The sequence below is a fragment of the Capricornis sumatraensis genome, chromosome 8 (genome assembly GCF_032405125.1).
Source record: "Capricornis sumatraensis isolate serow.1 chromosome 8, serow.2, whole genome shotgun sequence".
NCBI lineage: Eukaryota > Metazoa > Chordata > Mammalia > Artiodactyla > Bovidae > Capricornis > Capricornis sumatraensis.
In genome coordinates this window covers 44501682-44523854 of record NC_091076.1, presented here as the reverse complement: position 1 = coordinate 44523854, position 22173 = coordinate 44501682, and the positions used below count along the sequence as shown (strand labels likewise).

The 22173-nt window shown below is 37.7% G+C and overlaps 1 protein-coding gene across 3 annotated transcripts in view; it reads right to left on the bottom strand.

Moving 5' to 3' along the window:
* The window catches only part of FOLH1 (folate hydrolase 1), a 70149-nt gene that overhangs the window by 17716 nt on the left and 30260 nt on the right, over positions 1 to 22173 (bottom strand). For 2 of the 3 annotated variants that reach the window (XM_068975829.1, XM_068975830.1), the window contains exons 7-12: positions 20728 to 20821; positions 7603 to 7701; positions 7249 to 7334; positions 5837 to 5956; positions 1680 to 1762; positions 441 to 504 (exon numbers count right to left, since the gene is read on the bottom strand). In XM_068975829.1, coding sequence (XP_068831930.1) covers positions 441 to 504; positions 1680 to 1762; positions 5837 to 5956; positions 7249 to 7334; positions 7603 to 7701; positions 20728 to 20821 — 546 coding nt within the window. The remainder of the gene's footprint in view (positions 1 to 440; positions 505 to 1679; positions 1763 to 5836; positions 5957 to 7248; positions 7335 to 7602; positions 7702 to 20727; positions 20822 to 22173) is intronic. The other variant, XM_068975831.1, reaches the window with a different exon arrangement.

The following is a 22173-nucleotide window of genomic DNA, read 5'->3' as shown; positions in this document are numbered from 1 at the left end:
TATTTGAATTGAAGAAAAAAATTTAGAAGGAAAAAATCTTGGTGAAAGATGAAATCTTGGAAGCCAGTATCTGTCCTCAAAATTTGTATGCAAGATGTGATAATGACAGGAGTTAAACATAATCATAGCTTTTTGATATCCCACTCTAAAATTATAGAAATCTCTAGTTCCATAAATGATTTATTCATTTAACAATCACTGAATTCCTACCATAGATACGGTATCTGCCAGATGAAACAAACAAATCAAAGGGTGCTGTTTCAATAGAGTCCAAATTAGCATCCTAGAGCTCAGAGCTGCCGTGAGTGCAACAAACCACCAGGAGATTCCCTCACCACCTGTCACCGGATTTCTATTCCTTGTCAGTGCATGATTTATGAACTAAACTGCTGCTATTACCAAGATCATATATATTTTCCTATGAAACTGATGATATTCACCTTCTATAGAAGAATCAGCATTGATATAGGCCACACCACGCTCCTGAAGGAGTCTGGAATTTTCCTATAATAAATAAATAAAGTAAATGAATAAATAAACACATAGTCATAACTCCCTTCTTAAAAAAAAATGCACATACACATTTACTGTATGGTGTGTGAATGAAGTTGGCTCAAATTCACCCCAAATTTGACATATGACTTTCCAGATTTTCAACGTTTGAAAGGATTTGGCAAGAAATAACAAGAAAAACATTTTTAAGATTAAAATTTGAGATGAAACTGTCCACATTCTTAATATGGTGAACAGAAAAGTTCATTTCTTAATCACACATAACCCTAGAAGCTAAGTTCTTCTGTGTTATGGTACCACCTACTGGTCAAAACTTTAAAACTTTGTTTTCAAGTTTAAAACACTGCCAAAGAGTAACAAGATTTTTTTTTGATAGAAGTGGATTCTGAACCTTGAAAACAAGCAATTTTCTGTGTCCTGACTATAAAAAATAAAGTGAAAAAACATGAAACTAAGTGAAGAAAATATGAAAGAGGGAAATCAAGATATTTCGGCTCTTGTTGACACCAGCATAAATCTTCATTTACAGGAACACCATTTTTTTCTTGGCAAACTTCAAAGAAAATATAAGTACACATGGCTTCTCATAATTTCAAGATAATAGGAGATAAGTAAATATTTATATCATGACTAGAAGTTAATGTAATAAATGTTATTTTTGCATATATCTACTTTACCAGCAATGCTCTATTACCCACAGCCGACAATGTATGCAGGTAAAATTACTTTGCAAGAAGCCTCATAAATATTCTGTGGTGAGATTTTCCATCTCACTCTTAGCATGATTTAAAGTAGGCCATTATGATATGAGGAAGACAGTACAACCTCAAAGAGTATTTAAATGTGAATAGCTTTAGCTGCTAACCTGAAAAAACTGGCCTGATATCTTATTATGATGTACAGTTTCTAGTGGATTTATTTAGCTACCAGCACATCCTCAGAAAGCAAAAATTATTTCCACAATTGACATTAAGTGGCTTTAAAAGTTCAAGTACAATTTAGTTCTCATGTGACAAGATTTTTGAACATGAATACGTTGTTTCAGACTTTTGAAAAAAATGTTTGAATATTTTCTTGCTAGATTGACATTATTCTTACATTCTTGTGAAGTAAATATTATGTTTTATTATTATGAAAATGTGTCTTACATCGAATTACCAACTAACCTCTGCCCACTCAGTAGAACCAAAAAGACCAAATTCTTCTGCATCCCAGCTCGCAAACAGAATTGTTCTTCGAGGCCTCCATCCTGAAATATATGTGCATACCTAAGATGATGACTGCAGCCATGAAATTAAAACATGCTTTCTCCTTGGAAGAAAAGTTATGACCATTCTAGATAGCATATTAAAAAGCAGAGACATTACTTTGCCAACAAAGTTCCATCTAGTCAAAGCTATGGTTTCTCCAGTAGTCATGTATGGATGTGAGAGTTGGACCATAAGGAAAGCTGAGTGATGAAGAATTGATGCTTTTGAACTATAGTGTTGGAGAAGACTCTTCAGAGTCCCTTGGACTGCAAGGAGATCCAACCAGTTCATCCTAAAAGAAATCAGTCCTGAATATTCATTGGAAGGACTGATGCTGAAGCTGAAGCTCCAATACTTTGGTCACCTGATGCAAAGAACTGACTCACTGGAAAAGACTCTGATGCTGGGAAAGATTGAAGATGGGAGGAGAAGGGGACAACAGAGGATGAGATGGTTGGATGGCATCACTGAATCAATGGGCATGAATTTGAGTAAACTCCAGGAGTTGGTGATGGACAGGGAAGCCTGGCATGCTACAGTCCATGGGGTTGCAAAGAGTTGGACACAATTGAGCAACTGAACTGAACTGATAAAAGCTGGGAAAAAATGCACAATATAGTCAAGACATCAGCATGCCCAACAGCATAACAACAGCAAAAATTCATTGGTTGCTTAGGAATGGTGAATTATGGTGATAATTTTAATTTCCTTCCCAATGATTTTAAAGCTGATCTGTCAATACAAAGTAGAGCATTTGTATTGAAAAAGAGGGGGAATGTAGACATGGTAAAAATTCTATGAGATCCAAGGAACTCAAACAGGGGCTCTGTGACAACCTAGAGGGATGGGATGGGATGGGAGGTGGGAAGGAGGCTTAAGAGGGAGGAGACATATGTACACAAATGGCTGATTCATGTTGGTGTATGGCAGAAACCAAAGCAATATTGTGATTATCCTTCAATTAAAAATAAATTTAAATAAATAATTTTAAACAAATATTCTATGAGTTCATAAAACATTCTAATAGGTTTACAATGACTGGCTAAAATAGGAAGCCATCTGTGGTCTGCAGCTGCCTGGAGTGAAAGAAAGTGCTAGATGTAGACTGTGCTCTTATAGCCAATAGAACTGAGAGAAAATCCTTTACAACTCTTCCGAGCTGCACTGGCATCACACAAACAATTGTTCAGTGTCGGTTGTGTGACTTCACTCCATTCTCTGCCAGAATTAGTCAACAGAAGCTCCGTTTGCAACAACAGTGTCTGCTGCTGCTGAAAAGTACACCATTCAGTAGGAAGGTCATATGGCTTGGAGTTAAAAACACTGACCTTGGAGTTTAAAAGATCTTAATTCAAGCCCTGGTTCTTTCACTTACTAGCAGTATGACCAAGGGAATGTTACTCAGACTTGCTAAATCCCTGTTTCATCATCTGTATACCAGGAAGAGCAGAGCAAAAATAAAGATACTCTTTGACTGTTGGGAGGATGAAATGGCATAACAGTTATAAAGATACCATTAAACAAGTCTTCTAAACAGTGCAAGTTGTCATTGTTTCAGTACATATTTCATTTGTGCTTATTAAGACTGAATATCCCTCTGGCTATTGAGTCAAGTGCTTCATGTTTGTTAAGAGTATTAATAGTTATTATTCAAATCCCCAAATAATTATTATTCTTCATCACTGCAGTCTGTAGGCATACTCTGAAACTGTCATAGTCATGTTTTATATTTATCACAGGGATCCTTCTTGCAAAATAATGAAACATTTCATAATAATATTAAAAACTAACTATGTAAATTCTAGTTTCCATAATTCTGTTTTCTTAAAGAATAAGAAAACTATGGTAAAAAAGAATAGAGCACCCTTAGATTTGATTTCAAAGAGAGATGTCATGGTTTTTTGGACTAGGAGCCAGAAATCTGAATTTCAGTCCCAGACTCTGTTGCACACCCACTACACAACCTTGGGTGAATTACTAAATCCTAAACACTTCAGCAGAAAGTGAAGAGGAACTAAGAAGCCTCTTGTTGAAAGTGAAAGAAGAGAGTAAAAAAGTTGGCCTAAAGCTCAACATTCAGAAAACTTAAGATCATGGCATCTGGTCCCATCACTTCATGGCAAATAGATGGGGAAACAGTGTCAGAGTTTATTTTTTGGTGCTCCAAAATCACTGCAGATGGTGACTGCAGCCACAAAATTAAAAGATGCTTACTCCTTGCAAGGAAAGTTATGACCAACCTAGATAGCATATTCAAAAGCAGAGACATTACTTTGCCAACAAAGGTCCATCTAGTCAAGGCTATGGTTTTTCCAGTGGTCATGTATGGATGTCAGAGTTGGACTGTGAAGAAAGCTGAGTGTCAAAGAGTTGATGCTTTTGAACTGTGGTGTTGGAGAAGACTCTTGAGAGTCCCCTGGACTGCAAGGAGATCCAACCAGTCCATTCTAAAAGAGACCATCCTGGGTGTTCTTTGGAAGGACTGATGCTGAAGCTGAAACTCCAATACTTTGGCCACCTCATGCAAAGAGTTGACTCATTGGAAAAGACCCTGATGCCAGGAAGGATTGGGGACAGGAGAAGGGGATGACAGAGGATGAGATGGCTAGATGGCATCACCGACTCGATGGGCATGAGTTTGGGTAAATGTGAGTTGGTGATGGACAGGGAGGCCTGGCATGCTGCAGTTCATGGAGTTACAAAGAGTCAGACACAACTGAGCAACTGAACCAAACTGAACTGAACTGAACTGAAACACTCAGTTAATTTATTTTTGCTTTTTGTTTGTTTTTGGCCACACTTCACTGCATGTGGTATCTTTCCAACCAGGGTTCGAATCTGTGTCCCCTGCACTGGAAGCATGGAGTCTTAATCACTAGACCACCAGGGAAGTCCATCAGTTAATATATTTGTAAATTGAAATGAGAAATAACTAGGTAAACATCTCCCTGGTGCTATGTGTTCAAAACAGATAGCACACATAATAACATTGTTTCTCTGAGAAAATAGGTACCATGCAAACATAACATATTTTTACTAAACATAACATATTTTCACTACTTTCACTGTTGCTAAAAAAAAGAAAAATTATGGATCACATTTCCAGTCCATAGACACCTTGTCTGCAGGAGCAGTAAACACAGACCTTCTGTTCTCAGTGTGCAATGTTCATTTTAACAAACAACCATTTGAACTAAATTTTATTTTGGTTTCATAAAAAGGTTCTAAAATGACTGAAGTAATGGTCAGTCTAATAGTATAGTATAATCTGAAAGTCTGTGAGAGAAACCAAAGCTGGAGTGTGAGAATGCAGATATAAAACTTTTGACAGCATCCTATTAAGCAAGACGACCAGCATTTACCTGAATAAGCTTTCATCTCCTCAGTCACTTAGTGCCCTTGACCTGAGGCCTGAGGCTGGAAGAGCCCAAGGAACTCCTGTTCACATTTCTCAGACCAGGACACAGTGGCTTATAATCTAAAACTGGTGGCTATTCTCCAGTGAAGAAACTCATTTCCATCTTCTTTGTTGCCAAAAGAAACCATGAACAGTATAATTCCTTTATTTCAGATTATAATTTAATATCTAAACATAAGTAATGTGAATATTATATACAAAGGAATTATTACAAATAAATATATAAAGGAATAAACAATATTATTAACCAACATAAGGTGGCACAGTTGGTAAAGAATCCATCTCTAATGCAGGAGATGCAGGTTTGATCCCTGAGTTGGAATGATCCTCTGGAGGAGGAGATGGCAACCCACTCCAGTATTCTTGCCTGGAAAATCCCATGGAAAGAGGAGCCTGGTGGGCTACAGTCCATGGGGTTGCAAAGAGTCAGACACAACTGAGCAACTGAACACAAATAATTTAGCTGCTAACTACTGAAAGCTACTCTCTGCTCTTAACCACTATTACATATTGTATGCTACTACTATGATTTAATTTGCATGCAGCCTCTCTGCTGTTTCACACAAACCACTGAGGTGGTAATTTTACACTCACTTTACTGAAGACCAAACTGAGATTCAGAAAAAATGGTCTTTTTACTTTTTGCTTATATTACCTTCTTTTTTCAGCTTTCCAAAACTCCGGACAATTTCATGAACGACAGCTGCTCCACTCTGAGGGTCAATGCCACCAAATACCCAGGAGTCACGGTGACCTCCAAGAATGACATATCTGTCTAGAAAGCATCATTGCAAAATTACTTTCCATTCCAGGTCAAGAACAGAGCAAACAGCAAATGACTCAATAGCATCCAAACACAAGGCACTAAGGACTCAAGATAGCAACATTCCTAAAGACTTACATAAATATATCACTATTCTGAATGTGATGTATGAAGAAAATATACATGCGATAAGCAAATGTAAATACTTCAATGAATTATAGTAATTCTAACTATATAAGTAATGATAAGTGAATATAAAAGTATCCTTTTCCACCTCTTTATATAATTCTCTGTTACTCCTCTTTTACCAATTTACACTGCTTCCAGTATTTTCAGAGTAAAAGAATACAGTGGCCATGTAATGAGTTCTCCACATTCTACTCTTCCTACTTAGTTTTTAAGGTACAGCTCAGAGATTCTACCTCTCTATAATCTGCTCCCATTTCTACAGGGAGAGGAAATCACACCACTACCCTGCTTTCAGGGCAGTCTTTTCATGTTGATAAAGCATTTACCACACTTAAATGTAAGGGTCTCCTTGTGCCTGGTCTGGGTCTTTTATAAAAATCCCTCCATCCCCAAAGCCTAGCACAGAGCTGGCACAAAACATGTACTCAGTGAGGTTCAATAAATAGTTGCATATCACTTAGTGCTCACTGGGAGGCATATCAATATTCTTTATCCCTGAAAGAAAATACTGGCTGCTTGTATGAGAGATATGCAGTTTAACTCTATTTTGGTTACAAATTTATAGGTCCTAAGGAATCAAAACATAATAAAGTAAGATTATTTTCAAATGTATCACTGAGTAGGTTATCTGAAATCATATGAAAATCACATCTATGTATTTTACCAATTTCAGTGTAAAAAAAATAAATCTATGTACAGGATTCATTAACTTGAAGTTATCTTAACTGCATAAGAGTATTATTTATCATTATTATGAAGGTATTTCTCCATGCAAAATATGCAGTAAAGAAATCTGGAGTTCCTTAAAAAGAAAAAATGCTCAGATTAAACACCTAGAAACCATCTCTCCCTGCTCCTCCTCCCTTGTTCCTTTAATTGAAGCATGCATAGTTTTCCAGCAAGCTTGCTCATCTGACCAATCTAGCCCCAACCTTTATTCACAACATGCATCACAATGCAAAATTACCTCCTATGGATCTGTTTTGTGTTTACATGAGTTCCATTAGGACTAAGAGTTGCCTTGCTTTGTTCACTCTACATTCCCGGAGCGCAGAGCAGTATCTGGCACCAAAGAACTGCCCAATCCATATTTGCCGAACAAATGACTAAATTACCTGGCTCCACTGCCCCTCTGAGAGTTCCAATCACGTTGTAAATTCTTTCCACTTTATTGTTGGAATGGACATGCATCTTGACTTTTCTAACACAAAAATAGAGGACACAGGCTAACAATATTGGTTAACAGCTTGCCACCCACATTTTTTAAATCTTCCATTGTTTTGACTATTTCTAAATGCACATAAGCAATAATTGTCCAATTGTGAGGATACAAGCATAATACCCTTTCCAACCTGTTGTTATGTCTCCTGCTGATGGTATATTTTACTTTTCAGTCATCCTCTAAAATTGCTTTTTGAAAAAAGGTTTCCTCCCCCTAAAGAGGGTTACAATTAAAATAATCTCTTAACTGTGCAGAAAAGTTTCCAATAAATCCAGGTCCAACATTGTAGGGCACTTGAAGACCTCCTTTCCAGCTGTCATCTGGGGGTGCTAATCCACCCATTCTTCTGTTGAACATAAAATAAATATTATTAGCTGATGGATAATTCTGAGGTTATAAGTTAAAATGTCAAAGAACTTGCTTTCTGTTTTTGTTTGTTTGGCCACACTGTGCATCATGTGGAATCTTAATCTCTGACCAGGAATCAAACCTGCGCCCCTTGCACTGGAAGGCCAAGTTTTAACCACTGGACTGCCAGGGAAGTCCCTGAACTTGCTTTCTTGAATGCTTGCTTATAATAGCTTCTAGTACAATTTGCATAGGATATACCATTTAACCCTTACACCATGGTGACTACAGATGTGAAATTAAAAGATGCCTGCTCCTTGGAAAGAAAGGCTATGATAAACCTGGACAGCATCTTAAAAAGCAGAGATATTACTTTGCCAACAAAGGTCCATATAGTTAAAGCTACAGTTTTTCCAGTAGTCATGTATGGATGTGAGAGTTGGACCATAAAGAAGGCTAAGTGGCAAAGAATTAATGCTTTTAAACTGTGGTGCTGGAGAAGACTCTTGAAAGTCCCTCGGACAGCAAGGAGATCAAGCCAGTCAATCCTAAAGGAAATCAACTCTGAATATTCACTGGAAGGTGAAGCTGAAGCTCCAGTACTTTGGCTACCTGATGCGAAGAGCTGACTTATTGGAAAAGACCCTGATGCTGGGAAAAACTGAAGGCAAGAGAAGAAGAGGGCAACAGAGGATGAGATGGTTGGATGGCATCATCAACTCAATGGACATGCATTTGAGCAAACTCCAGGAGATAGGTAAGGACAGGGAAGCCTGGTGTACTGCAGTCCACGGGGTTGCAAAGAGTCAGACATGACTGAGCAATTGAATAACAACAATAACAAAGTTTTACATCAGACATGAATTTGGATCCCAGATCTATCACGTATTCTCTGAACTTTGATTTCCTTATTTGTAAAATAAGTTATTAGAATATTATCTCATGCAGTTGTTTTATGAGTAAATTGATAAAAAATATGCAAAGCATTTAGCACAGTGTAAGTGCTAGAACCTAATTTGTATTTTATGTACGTTAATGCTATTGTCATTGTCTTTATTATGATTGTTGCTGCTGTCATAATCCTGGTAGTTACTCAGGGAGGCAGATAGAAGCCATATAATCACATTCACTTTAGAATAAAAGAGTAAAAAACAATATGAACATCCACCCAGGTAAATTAAAATTTTATTATAACTCAAATTTCATCAACTTTTTATAAAGTTCTCAGCATTCCTGGGCCATTATATAACTCTATGTCTCTTTTCTTCTTAAACATTTATTAAGAAACTTTCATTTTATGATATATCTAACTTATAAAATACTGTCTTTAATAATTAATTCATAGTATTACATTGCTAACCATTTGTGGGAATATGAGAATTGACCATCAGGGACAAGTACCACATTCCTTAATTATGCAGAGGGAGTAAATTTTCACAGTGAAATTCACAAATTGTATGTTCTTACATTTTTAATAAGATTAAATTCTAATCACATATAGTGTTTCATTATACCTTACAAAGTATAAAATAAAGTGTTAGTTGCTCAGTTGTGTCTGACTCAGATTTTTTACTGTCCACCAGGAAAGCCCTTACAAAGTATAGATAAGGATGGAGAAATGGAAACTATCTTATTGCCTTTGTATGTGCAGATCATTGCCTCCTTCCAAAAATTATGCTGTAGGCTTTCCAAAATTCATTTTTAATCACTGTCTTGAATGCAAAGCATACTTCCATAGAAGTTGTGATATTAATGACTGCATTTACAAAATGACTTACTAAAGCTGACTTAAACACATTTGGTAATTTTTTCATTAAGTAATTACTGTAGTAACACAGTTAGAGCACAGCCAAATTTGACTAGTTTACCCTAGTCAAATGGTAGACACTAGATTAAACAAACCTCATTTCTAATTCCATAAAATCCCTCCTTTTTTCCTTCCATGCATTCTTCTTCTAACGACAATGATAATACAGGTTTACTTTTGTACAGCATTTAGGATTATGGACTTCCCTCGTAGCTCAGTCAGTAAACAATCTGCCTGCAATGCAGGAGATCCAGGTTTGATTCCTGGGTCAGGAAGATCCCCTGGAGTAGGGAACGGCTACCCACTATAGTCTTCTTGACTGGAGAATCCCATGGACAAAGGAGCTTGACAGGCTACAGTCCATGGAGTCACAAAAAAGTTGGACATTAACATCGCCAATAAACCACCACCATAGATATTTTTGAAACTGTTTTTCCCATTCAATACTATATTATAAGCATATACCCACATCATTAAATACTCTTATACAATATATATTTTAATAGCTTCATGTACTATCATAGTAATGTATTTAACTACTTATCAATGATTGAAGTTCTGTATTGTTTATAGTTTTCCACTATTACAAGTAATGCTATAATCACACTCATCTTTTAAATGTAATGAATATTTAGACTATATTTAGACAAATACATAGTCCATGGTGCCCTCAAAAGTTCTGCCCCATCCTGAGCCTTATCCCACATGGTAAAGCTAAGAGTTCAAAAGAAAAACAGACCAGGGTGCTGTTCCTTAATCTGCCCTTCAATGGAACATGCATGAGTGCATGCCAAGTCACTTTAGTTATATGCAACTCCTTGTGACCCTATGGGCCAGCCCACGAGGCTCCTCTGTCCATGGGATTCTCCAGGCAAGAATGCTGTAGTGGGTTGCCATGCCCTCCTCCAGGGGATCTTCACACCTTGGGATTGAACCCAAGTCTCTTATGTCTCCTGCCTTGGCAGGTGGGTTCTTTACCACTAGTGCCACCTAGGAAACCTCGTTAAATAGGACAAATTCCTCCAGCTGTTTGATGACAGCTTCCTCACCTACAATGAGGGCACTGAACTAGGTCATGAAAAGTTTTCTCATACATTCTAAAATACAGTTATGGTGGATTCACGTCAATGTATGGCAAAACCAATACAGTATTGTAAAGTAAAATAAAGTAAAAAAAAAAATGATAACTTTGAAAAAAAAATTTTTCTTTAAGTCAAAAAAAAAAAAAAAAAAAGAAAAATAAATGCTATGATAAATTTAGTAACATTGTCCCTTCTCAGCTGTTTTGAGCCTTAAAGGAAAATATATCTTTGTTGATACAACTGCTTCTCACTCAAGTATATTAGGCTCATTTTAAAAACAACTTTGTAATTAAATTTCCTTCTTTCCTAAAAAGAAACGTTGGTTACAGTAATGTGTCGGAATAAAAATACATCTGCTTGAAGACAGTTATTTTCATATCAATGAAAATTGCTCACTTCTAATTTATATCATTGTCTGAATCCCAGTGTCATACTGTTTTAACTACTGCAAGTTTGTAAAAATAAATATATTTTTAAATTAAAAAAAAAAGACTGCCTTAAATTCAAAGAAAAGAAATTAGCCAAATGCTTTGGGCTCTAGTGATAAATCACTAGAGAAATCAGTGATGACTTCTTGAACCCTGCTCAAGAGTAATGGAGAAGAAAGGACAGGAAGACAGTAGAAAGCAGGACAAGAAAAAGGAAAGAGTTCTAACATCAGGTTAAACAATAACAACTTTGGAGAAGCTTCAATGATGAAAGCAGAGGAGGAAGAGGAATGAATTAAGATGATAATCAAGGGAAGATGCTCTCAAAGGGTGTTATTCTAGGTCCATGAAAAAGTAGTCAATAAGGGAATTCAATAAGTAAGAGATTTATCAGGGGAAAGGCCAGTGAAAGAAATAACAAGGGAGCTGGGAAAGGCCAAGAAAGCCAGATAGGGAGTAAAAGAGAAAGAGAGAAGAGTGTTGGTGGCAGAATCCCAATAGCCTTGCTCTCAGCCTCTCTAACCCTCCCATCAGAGGAGCCTGTGTCTCCCAGTAATGGGCCTCATTTAATATCCTTGCAGCATCTAGTTCCTCACTGGGAGCATCTAATGGAAGCATGGCCTTGACACAAATAGGGCGATAGATTTAGCACAATGCTTCAGCACAGTGGAGCAGACTTCCCTGGTGGTCCAGTGGTTAAGAATCCTCCTACCAATGCAGGGGATGTGGGTTTGACTTTTTATCCTGAAAGATTCCACGTGCAGCAGAGCAACAAAGCCCATGAGCCACAACTACTGATTCTGGCTCTAGAGCCAGTGCTATTCAACCAGAGAAGCCCCCACAATGAGAAGCCCATGAACCACAATGAAGAATAGCCCCCACTCGCAGCAACTAGAGAAAGCCTGTGTGCAGCAACTAAGACCCAGCACAGCCAAAAATTAATTTTTAAAAATGCAGTGTAGGGGCAGTCCCAAGATGGTGGAATGGGACAGGGAGACCACTTTCTCCCTGACAAATTCATCAAAAGATCATTTAAATGCTGAGCAACTTCTACAAAACAACTTCTGAACACTGGTGGAGGACACCAGGCACCCAGAAAGGCAACACATTCTCTTCGAAAGGAGGTAGGACAAAATATAAAAGACAAAAAGAGAAGCAAAAGAGTTAGGGATGGAGACCTGTCCTGGGAGGGAGTTGTGAAGGAGAAGTTTTGACACAGTAGGAAACCATCTCACAGACGGGTCTGTGGGGAGTTTTGGAATCTCAGAAGGCAACATAACTGGGAGGAAAAAAAAAAAAAAAACCCACAGAATACGCACCTAACCACAACAGTCATTGGAGAAGTAGCACAGATGCTCATGTCCACCACAGGTGAGTGGGGGCTGGACAGGGAGGCACGGGCTGCATGCTTAGAATAAGGACTAGGCCTGAGCCCTGAGGACAATCTGAGGGAGCTAACATGAGATAGCAACCCAAACTGTGGAATCACCAGAAAGAAAAAAAAATTGAATTTTCCTGTGAAAGGCTCTAACGCGCAGCCTGGCCTGCTCACAGAACAAAGGACTGAATGAATACCGAAGGAGAGCTGGCCGGCTGCACACAGGCCCCTCCCCACGCTGGAGGCAGAGAGGCAGGTGGGCAACACCACAGCTGGAAGGCGAGGGGCAATCTCGGCCCCAGAGATGGCATTCTCCACCAAACTGTGAGCAGGCTCCCAGTTGCTAACCACAGCTTCCTGAGGTCCTGGACGGTTGACATCTGCCAGGAGGGTTGCAGCCTGAGATCAGCTCCCCACAGAAGACACATGGCACACCTGAGATGGTGTTCTCACAGCACACCCAGGAAACAGAGCAGCCAGGAACAGGAAGGTGATTAAGATGCACAGCCCACCTGGGACAGTGCACTCTCCAAGCACCTGGTCACCTAAGCTGCTCGAACCTTGGAAGAGCACAAAACGCAGGTCCAACTGAGTCTGTGCCCTTCAGAGTACCCAAGAGCGGCTGAGTACCTGAGCGGCTTAGACCTGGGAAGTGCACAAAACGCAGGGCCCACTTTTGACAGTTCCCTTGCAGAGCATCCTGGAGCCTGAGCAGTGTAGACCCGGGAAGCACATGCTTCCATGAGCTGGTACAAACCCAGTGTGATCCACACACTACGAGCACTCCCCACACACGCCAGCAATATTTGTTTGCAGTGTTCCTCCCTCCCCACAACACAACTGAACAAGTGAGCCTTGTGTCAGGGTGGAAATTAGACACCAAAGAGACTTGAAAACAGAGGAAGCAAAATAAACAAAGAGGAGGCAATTGCTCTGGAAGTGACAGGTGCAACACATTAAAACACGGTAGCTAACATTGACTAAGCATTGGAGGGTTGGGCCTTGAGAAGAAGTACAAGCTGGAAGAAGGAACTATATGAAACTGAACTCACCCCACACTGCCCACAACAGCTCCAGAAAATTCCTAGATATATTTTTACTACTACCACTTTTTAATTTTTTTAATTTGTTCTTTATTATTCCTTTAAATTTCATTTTTATAGCCTACTATTACCTTGCAAAAAGACTACCCTATTTTTAAAGCAAATTTCATATATATATATGAGTTTTAAATTTTGTGAATGATTTTTCTTTGTATTTTTTATATTGTATTTTTGAGAGTCTAACCTCTAGATTTTTAATCTTTGCTTTCTGGTATTTGTTATCAGTTTTGTACCTTTAAGAATCTAATCTCCAGTATTGATTTTCACTTAGGGATGTCATTACTGCCTTGATTGCCCCCTCCCCTTTTGACTCTCCCCCAGGTCACCTCTATCTCCTCCCTCCCCGTTCTCTTCTCTACTTAACTATGTGAATCTCTCTGGGTATTCCAGACTGTGGAGAGCACTTAGGGAATTGATTACTGGCTAGACTGCTCTCTCACCTTTTGACTTCCCCTCTTCTCCTCCTGGCCACCTCTATTTCCCTCCTCCCTCTTCTTTTATCCATGTAACTCTGTGAACCTCTCTGGGGTATCCTTCACTGTGGAGAATTGTTTCACCATTAACCTAGATGTTTTATCATCTGTGCTATATGGATGGAGAAGTCTTGAAGCTACCATACGAGAAAGAATGAAAGTCAGAGGCAAGAGGCTTAACTCCAAAACTTGAGAACATCAGACAACTCGTGATTCCAGGGAATATTAATAGACAAGAACTCACCCAAAAGTCTCCATATCTACACTGAAACCAAGCTCCACCCAAAAGCCAACAAGTTCCAGTGCAAAACATACCACACTAATTCTCCAGCAAAGCATTAAAAGCCCTGAGCATTAAAAGACAGGCTGCCCAAAGCCATGCCAAACACATAGACACCCTAAAACTCATTACTGGACACTTCATTGCACGTCAGACAGAAGAGATTCAGCTTCACCCACCAGAACACAGGTGCAAACTCCCCAAACCAGGAAACCCTGACAAGCCAACACACCCACCAGGAGCAGGCTCCACAATAAAGAGGAAGCACAAATTCCAGCCTACACTAAGGGCATCCCCCAAAACAGCAATCCAAACAAAATGAAAAGGCAGAGAAATATTCAGCAGGTAAAGGAACACGATAAATGCCCACCAAATTTAAACAGAAGAGGAGGAGATAGGAAGTCTAACTGAAAAAGAATTCAGAATAGTGATAGTAAAGATGATCAAAATCTTGAAAACAAAGTGGAGTTACAGATAAATAGATGAGAGACAAGGATTGAGAAGATGAAAGAATAACTGAGGCAGAAGATTGGATAAGTGAGGTGGAAGATAGAATGGTGGAAATAAATGAAGCAGAGAGGAAAAAAAGAAAAAAAGAATGTTAAATGCCCCAACATTCAAATCTTAGGTGTCCCAGATGGGACAAAAAGAAAGGGTATGAGAAAATACTTGAGATAATAGTTGAAAATGTTCCTAAAATGTGGAAGGAAATAGCGTCCCAAATCCAAGAAACCAAGAGAGTCCCAAACAGGAAAAACCTAAGGTGAAATGCCCCAAGACACATAACAGTCAAACTAATGAAGATCAAACACAAAAAGCAAATATTAAGAGCAGCAAAGGAAAAGCAATAAATAACACACAAGAGGATCCCCATAAGGATAACAGCTGATCTTTCAAAAGAAACTCTTCAGGCCAGAAAGGAATGGCAGGACATATTTAAAGTGATGAAAGAGAAAAAACTACAGTCTAGATTACTATACCCAGCAAGGATCTCATTCAGATAGGAAGGAGAAATTAAAAGCTTTAAAGATTTTAAAATTAAAAAAATAAATAAATAAAATAAAATTGCAAAAGCCTCAAAAAAAAAAAAAAAAGCTTTACAGAAAAGCAAAAGCTAAGAGAATTCGGCACCACCAAACCAGCTCTTCAACAAAGGCTAAAGGATCTTCTCTAGACAGGAAACAAAGAAAGTTTTATAAAACTGAACCCAAAACAACAAAGTAAATGGCAATGGGATCATACTTATCAATAATTACCTTAAATGTAAACAGGTTGAATGCCTCAACCAAAAGACAAAGATTGGCTGAATGGATACAAAAACAAGACCCCTATATATGCTAACTACAAGAGATCCACCTCAAACCAAGGGACACATGCAGACTGAAAGTGAAGGGCAGAAAAAATATTTCACACAAACGGAGACCAAAAGAAAGCAGGAGTAGCAATACTCATATCAGATAAAATAGACTTTGAAATAAAGACCGTGTAAAGCAACAAAGAAGGACACTACATAATGATCAAAGGCTCAATCCAAGAAGAAGATATAACAATTATAAATATATATGCACACAACATAGAAGCACCTCAATACGGAAAGCAAATGCTAACAAGTATGAAAAGGGAAATTAATAGTAACAAATAATAGTGGGAGACTTTAATACCACACTTACACCTATGGATAGATAAACCAAACAGAAAATTAGCAAGGAACCACAAGCTTTAAATGATACAATGGACTAGTTATACCTAATTGATATCTATAGGACATTTCACCCCAAAACAATGAATTCACCATTTTATCAAATGCACATGGAACATTCTCTGGGATAGATCACATTCTGGGCCATAAATCTAGCCTTGGTAAATTCAAAAAATTGAAAGCATTTCAAGCATGTTTTCTAATCATAATGCAGTAAGATTAGATGTCAACTACAGGGAAAAAAAAAACTGTTAACAATACAAACACATGGAGGCTAAACAACATACTTCTGAATAACCAACAAATCATGGAAGAAATCAAAAAGGAAATCAAAATATTCATGGAAACAAGTGAAAATGAAAACACAACAACCCAAAACATATGGGATTCAGTAAAAGCAGTGCTAAGAGGAAGGTTCATAGCAATACAAGCTTACCTAAAGAAAAAAGAGAAAATCAAATAAATGCCCTAACTCTACACCTAAAACAACTAGAAAGAGAAGAAATGAAGAACCCCAAAGTTAGCAGGAGGAGAGAAATCATAAAAATCAGAGCAAAAATAAATGAGAAAAAAATAAAGGGGACTATAGCAAAAATCAACAAAACTAAAAGCTGGTTCTTTGAGAAGATAAATAAAATAGAAAAACCATTAGCCAGACTCATCAAGAAACAAAGGGATAAGAATCAAATCAACAAAATTAAAAATGAAAACGGAGAGATCACAACAGACAACACAGAAATACAAAGGCTCATAAGACACTACTATCAGCAATTATATGCCAATAAAATGGATAATTTGGAAGAAATGGACAAATTCTTAGAAAAGTATAACTATTCAAAACTGAACCAGGAAGAAACATAAAATCTTAACAGACCCATCACAAGCAGAGAAATCAAAAATCTTCCAACAAACAAAAGCCCAGCACCAGATGGCTTCACAGGCGAATTCTAATGAAATTTAGAGAAGAGCTAAAACCTATCCTACTCAAACTCTTCCAGAAAATTGCAGAGGAAGGTAAACTCCCAAACTCATTCTATGAGGCCACCATCACTCTAATACCAAAACCAGACAGAGATGCCACAAAAAAGAAAACTACAGGCCAGTATCACTGATGAACATAAATGCAAAAATCCTTAACAAAATTCTAGCAAACAGAATCCAACAACATATTTAAAAGATCATACATCATGACCAAGTGAGCTTTATGCCAAGGAAGCAAGGATTCTTCACTATTCACAAATCAATCAATGTGATACACCACATAGCAAATTGAAAGATAAAAACCATATGATTATCTCAATAGATGCAGAGAAAGCCTTTGACAAAATTCAACACCCACTTATGATAGAAACTCCCCAGAAAGCAGGCACAGAAGGAACATACCTCAACATAATAGAAACCATATATGATAAACCCACAGCAAACATTATTCTCAGTGGTGAAAACTGGAAAGCATTTCCCCTAAAATCAGGAACAAGACAAGGGTGCCCACTCTCACCACTACTATTCAACACAGTTTTGGAAGTTTTAGCCACAGCAATTAGAGAAGAAAAAAGAAATAAAAGGAATCCAGATTGGAAAAAAAGAAATAAAACTCTCCCTATTTGCAGATGACAAGATTCTCTGCATAGAAAACGCTAAAGATACCACCAGAAAATTACTAGAGCTAAGCAATGAATATAGTAAAGTTGCAGGATATAAAATTAATACACAGAAATCCCTTGCATTCCTATACACTAACAATGAGAAGACATAAAGAGAAATTAAGGAAACAATCCCATTCACCACTGTGATGAACAGAATAAAATACTTAAGAATAAATTTACTAAAGAAACAAAAGAACTATATATAGAAAACTATACAACACTGATGAAAGAAATCAAAGATGATACAAATAGATGGAGAAATGTACCATGTTCATGGATCTGAAGAATCAATATAGTGAAAATGAGGACACTACCCAAAGCAATCTATAGATTCAATGCAATCCCTATCAAGCTACCAATGGGATTTTTTTCACAGAACTAGAACAAATAATTTCACAAATTGTATGGAAATGTAAAAAACCTCAAATAGCCAAAGAAATCTTGAGAAAGAAGAATGGAACTGGAGGAATCAACCTGCCTGTCCTGAAGCTCTACTACAAAGCCACAGTCATCAAGACAGTATGGTACTGGCACAAAGACAGAAATACAGATCAGTGGAACAAAATAGAAAGCCCAGAGATAAATCCACACACCTATGGACACCTTATCTTTGACAAAGGAGGAAAACATATACAATGGAGAAAAGACAATCTGTTTAACAAGTGGTGCTAGGAAAACTGGTCAACCACTTGTAAAAGAATTAAACTACAACACTTTCTAACACCATACACAAAAATAAACTCAAAATGGATTAAAGATCTAAATATATGACCAGAAAAAACAAAACTCCTAGAGGAAAACATAGACAAAACACTCTCTGACATAGATCACAGCAGGATCCTCTATGATCCACCTCCAAGAGTAATAGAAATAAGAGCAAAAATAAACAAATGGGACCAAATTAAACGTAAAAGCTTTTGCACAATGAAGGAAACTATAAGCAAGGTGAAAAGACATCCTTCAGAATGCGAGAAAATAATAGCAAATGAAGCAAATGACAAAGAATGTCAAAAATATACAAGCAGCTCATGTAGCTCAATACCAGAAAAATAAATTACCCAATAAAAAAATGGGCCATAGAAATAAACAGACATTTCTCCAAAGAAGACATACCGATGGCTAACAAATACATGAAAAGATGCTCAACATCACTCATTATCAGAGAAATGCAAATCAAAACCACAGTGAGGTACCATTTCACGCCAGTCAGAATGGCTGCAATCCAAAAGTCTACAAGCAATAAATGCTGGAGAGGGTGTGGAGAAAGGGAAACCCTCTTACACTGTTGGTGGGAATGCAAACTAGTACAGCCACTATGGAGAACAGTGTGGAGATTCCTTAAAAAATTGGAAAGAAAACTGCCTTATGACCCAGCAATCCCACTACTGGGCATACACACCAAGGAAACCAAAACTGAAAGAGACATGTGTACCGCAATGTTCATTGCAGCAATGTTTATAATATCCAGGACATGGAAGCAACCTAGATGTCCATCAGCAGACGAATGGATAAGAAAGCTGTAGTACATATACACAATGGAGTATTACTCAGCCATTAAAAAGAATCTATTTGAATCAGTTCTAATGAGGTGGATGAAACTAGAGCCTATTATACAGAGTGAAGTAATCCAGAAAGAAAAACACCAATACAGTATAATAACACATATATATGGAATTTAGAAAGATGGTAATGATAATCCTGTATGCAAGACAGCAAAAGAGACACAGATGTATAGAACAGTCTTTTGGACTCTGTGGGAGAAGGAGAGGGTAGGATGATTTGGGAGAATGGCAATGAAACATGTATAATATCATATATGAAACAAATCGCCAGTCCTCGTTCAATGCATGATACAGGATGCTTGGGGCTGGTGCACTGGGATGACCCAGAGGGATGGTATAAGGAGGGACGTGGGAGGGGGGTTCAAGATGGGGAACACGTGTATACCCATGGAGAATTCATGTTGATATATGGCAAAACCAATACAATATTGTAAAGTAATTAACCTCCAATTAAAATAAATAAGTTTATATTTAAAAAATGTCTACAAACAATAAATGCTGGAGTGGGTGTGGAGCAAAGAGAACCCTCTTACACTGTTGGTGGGAATGCAAACTAGTACAGCCACTATGGAGAACAGTGTGGCGATTCCTTAAAAAACTGGAAATAGAATTGCCATGTGACCCAGCAATCCCTCTGCTGGGCATACACACCAAGGAAACCAGAATTGAAAGAGAAACATGTATCCCAATGTTCATCACAGCACTGTTTACAATAGCCAAGACATGGAAGCAACCTAGATGTTCATCAGCAGATGAATGGATAAGAAAGCTGTGGTGCATATACACAATGGACTATTACTCAGCTATTAAAAAGAATGCATTTGAGTCAATACTAATGAGTGGATGAAACCTGAGCCTATTATACAGAGCAAAGTAAGTCAGAAAGATAACCACCAATACAGTATATTAATGCATATATCTGGAATTTAGAAATATGGTAACAATGACCCTATATGACAGACAGCAAAAGAGACACAGATATAAAGAACAGACTTTTGGACTCTGTGGGAGAAGGTGAGGGTGGGATGATTTGAGAGAATAGCATTGAAACATGTATATTATCATATGTAAAATGGATTGCCAGTCCAGGTTCAATGCATGATACAGGGTGCTCAGGGCTGGTGCACTGGGACAACCCAGAGGGATGGGATGGGGAGGGAGGTGGGAGGGGGCTTCAGGATGGGGAACACATGTACACCCGTGGCTGATCCATGTCAGTGTATGGCAAAAACCTTTACAATACTGTAATTAGCCTCCAATTAAAATAAATTAATTTTTTAAAAAAACTAAAAAAAAAAAAAGCACAGTGGATCAAATGATTGTTACAATCCCTGAAGTTGATGATCTGGAAAGACTCACTTTCATGATGGTATTTCACTTTAATATCAGTGTTTAAAGCAAATCCCAGATTAGAATCACTGTTGTATAAAACGGTGATAAAATTATATATTCCACCCACCACAGAGAACTTTGGTATGGAATAATGAAGATAAAAGCATGACACCTGAAGAATGTTGGTAAAGAGAATTACTCAAATAGCCATCTGCTTGTTTCTTACAAACTTACTCCAGGAGCTTCTGTGCATCATAGTATCCAATTGGATGAACAGGAATGTTTGGAAGACCAACAGCCTCTGCCATTTCACGTCTATAAGCATATTCTGAAAAAGTTGAGCATATTTCTAATAAAAATGGAGTCCCTTTCAAAACGTACTCTGTAAATCACACTAACGTGAAAGTCACTGTCATGTCTGACTCTTTGCAACTCCAGGGGCTATACAGTCCATGGAATTCTCCAGGCTAGGATACTGGAGTGGGTAGCCTTTCCCTTCTCCAGGGGATCTTCCCAACCCAAGAAACAAACCCAGATCTCCCACACTGTGGAATTCTTTACCAGCTGAGCCAAATCACACTAAAACACACTTTTAAATTTCATATACTAAAACTGTTAAAATTAAAAAGACAGCGTCAAATGTTAACAAAAAATGTGTTGCAACTAAAACTTGCATACGTTTCTTCTAAGAGTGTATATACTCTTTACAATCACTTTAAACAACTTCTTTGAAAATTAATGTTATGCAGAAAATTATACCCTATGGCACAACAACTACATTCTTAGTATTTACGCAAGAAAGATAGAAACATATGTTCACAGAAAGACCTGCACAAAACTGCTCATAGCGGCTGAATCTCAGTAGCCAATACTGGGAACCATCCTGCTGTTCATAAATAGGAGAATGAATAAGCAATTTATAGAGGAGTCCCATAATAGAATTCTATTCAGCAAGTAAAGGGAAGGAACTATCAATACACACAATGACATGACTAATCTCTACTTGTTATACTGAGTGAATACAGCAAAACAAATGATGAGGAAAGAAATCACAAATTTTTCTATGACAAGACAATTAAACTAAGAAGGAAAAAGGATAACGTGCTCTGTTTGTGGCAGTCTTTGCAAGTGTGAAATGTGCGTCTGCAGAGTACATTAACCAGACCTTCTCAAAGTAGGATAATATTAACCTCTGAGAAAAATGGATCCTTTCTTATGATGTCAGTATTGACATTTTAAGGTTAATACTTCTTTTTCACACCATACATGGAGTTGTATTGACCAAAGGCTTATTCTATACGTGCATTACTGGATCAAAATATCTTTGGTCAACTTTATGTACAAATCTAATCTGCCAGTATGATGCATAAATTCTTTTGTCAAAAACAGATAAAATTGCATCTCTAACTCCCGACCAGTGGAATAGTCTCAGAGTTTCTGAGAATCTGTTCCCTGGGTTATACTCCTCAGTTTGGCATAAATAACATTCTCTTTTCTTTCTTCTTAGCTTGACTGTTACTTGATTTTCTGTCAACACACAAAAGAACAGATATAATCTGAATCAATTTATATGAAGTTCAAAACCAAACTAATGAATGACAGAAGATATCAGAAAATGGCTGCTTCTAGGGGTGGGGCTATGGTAAAAACTGACCAAAAATGGGCACCAGAGAACTTTCT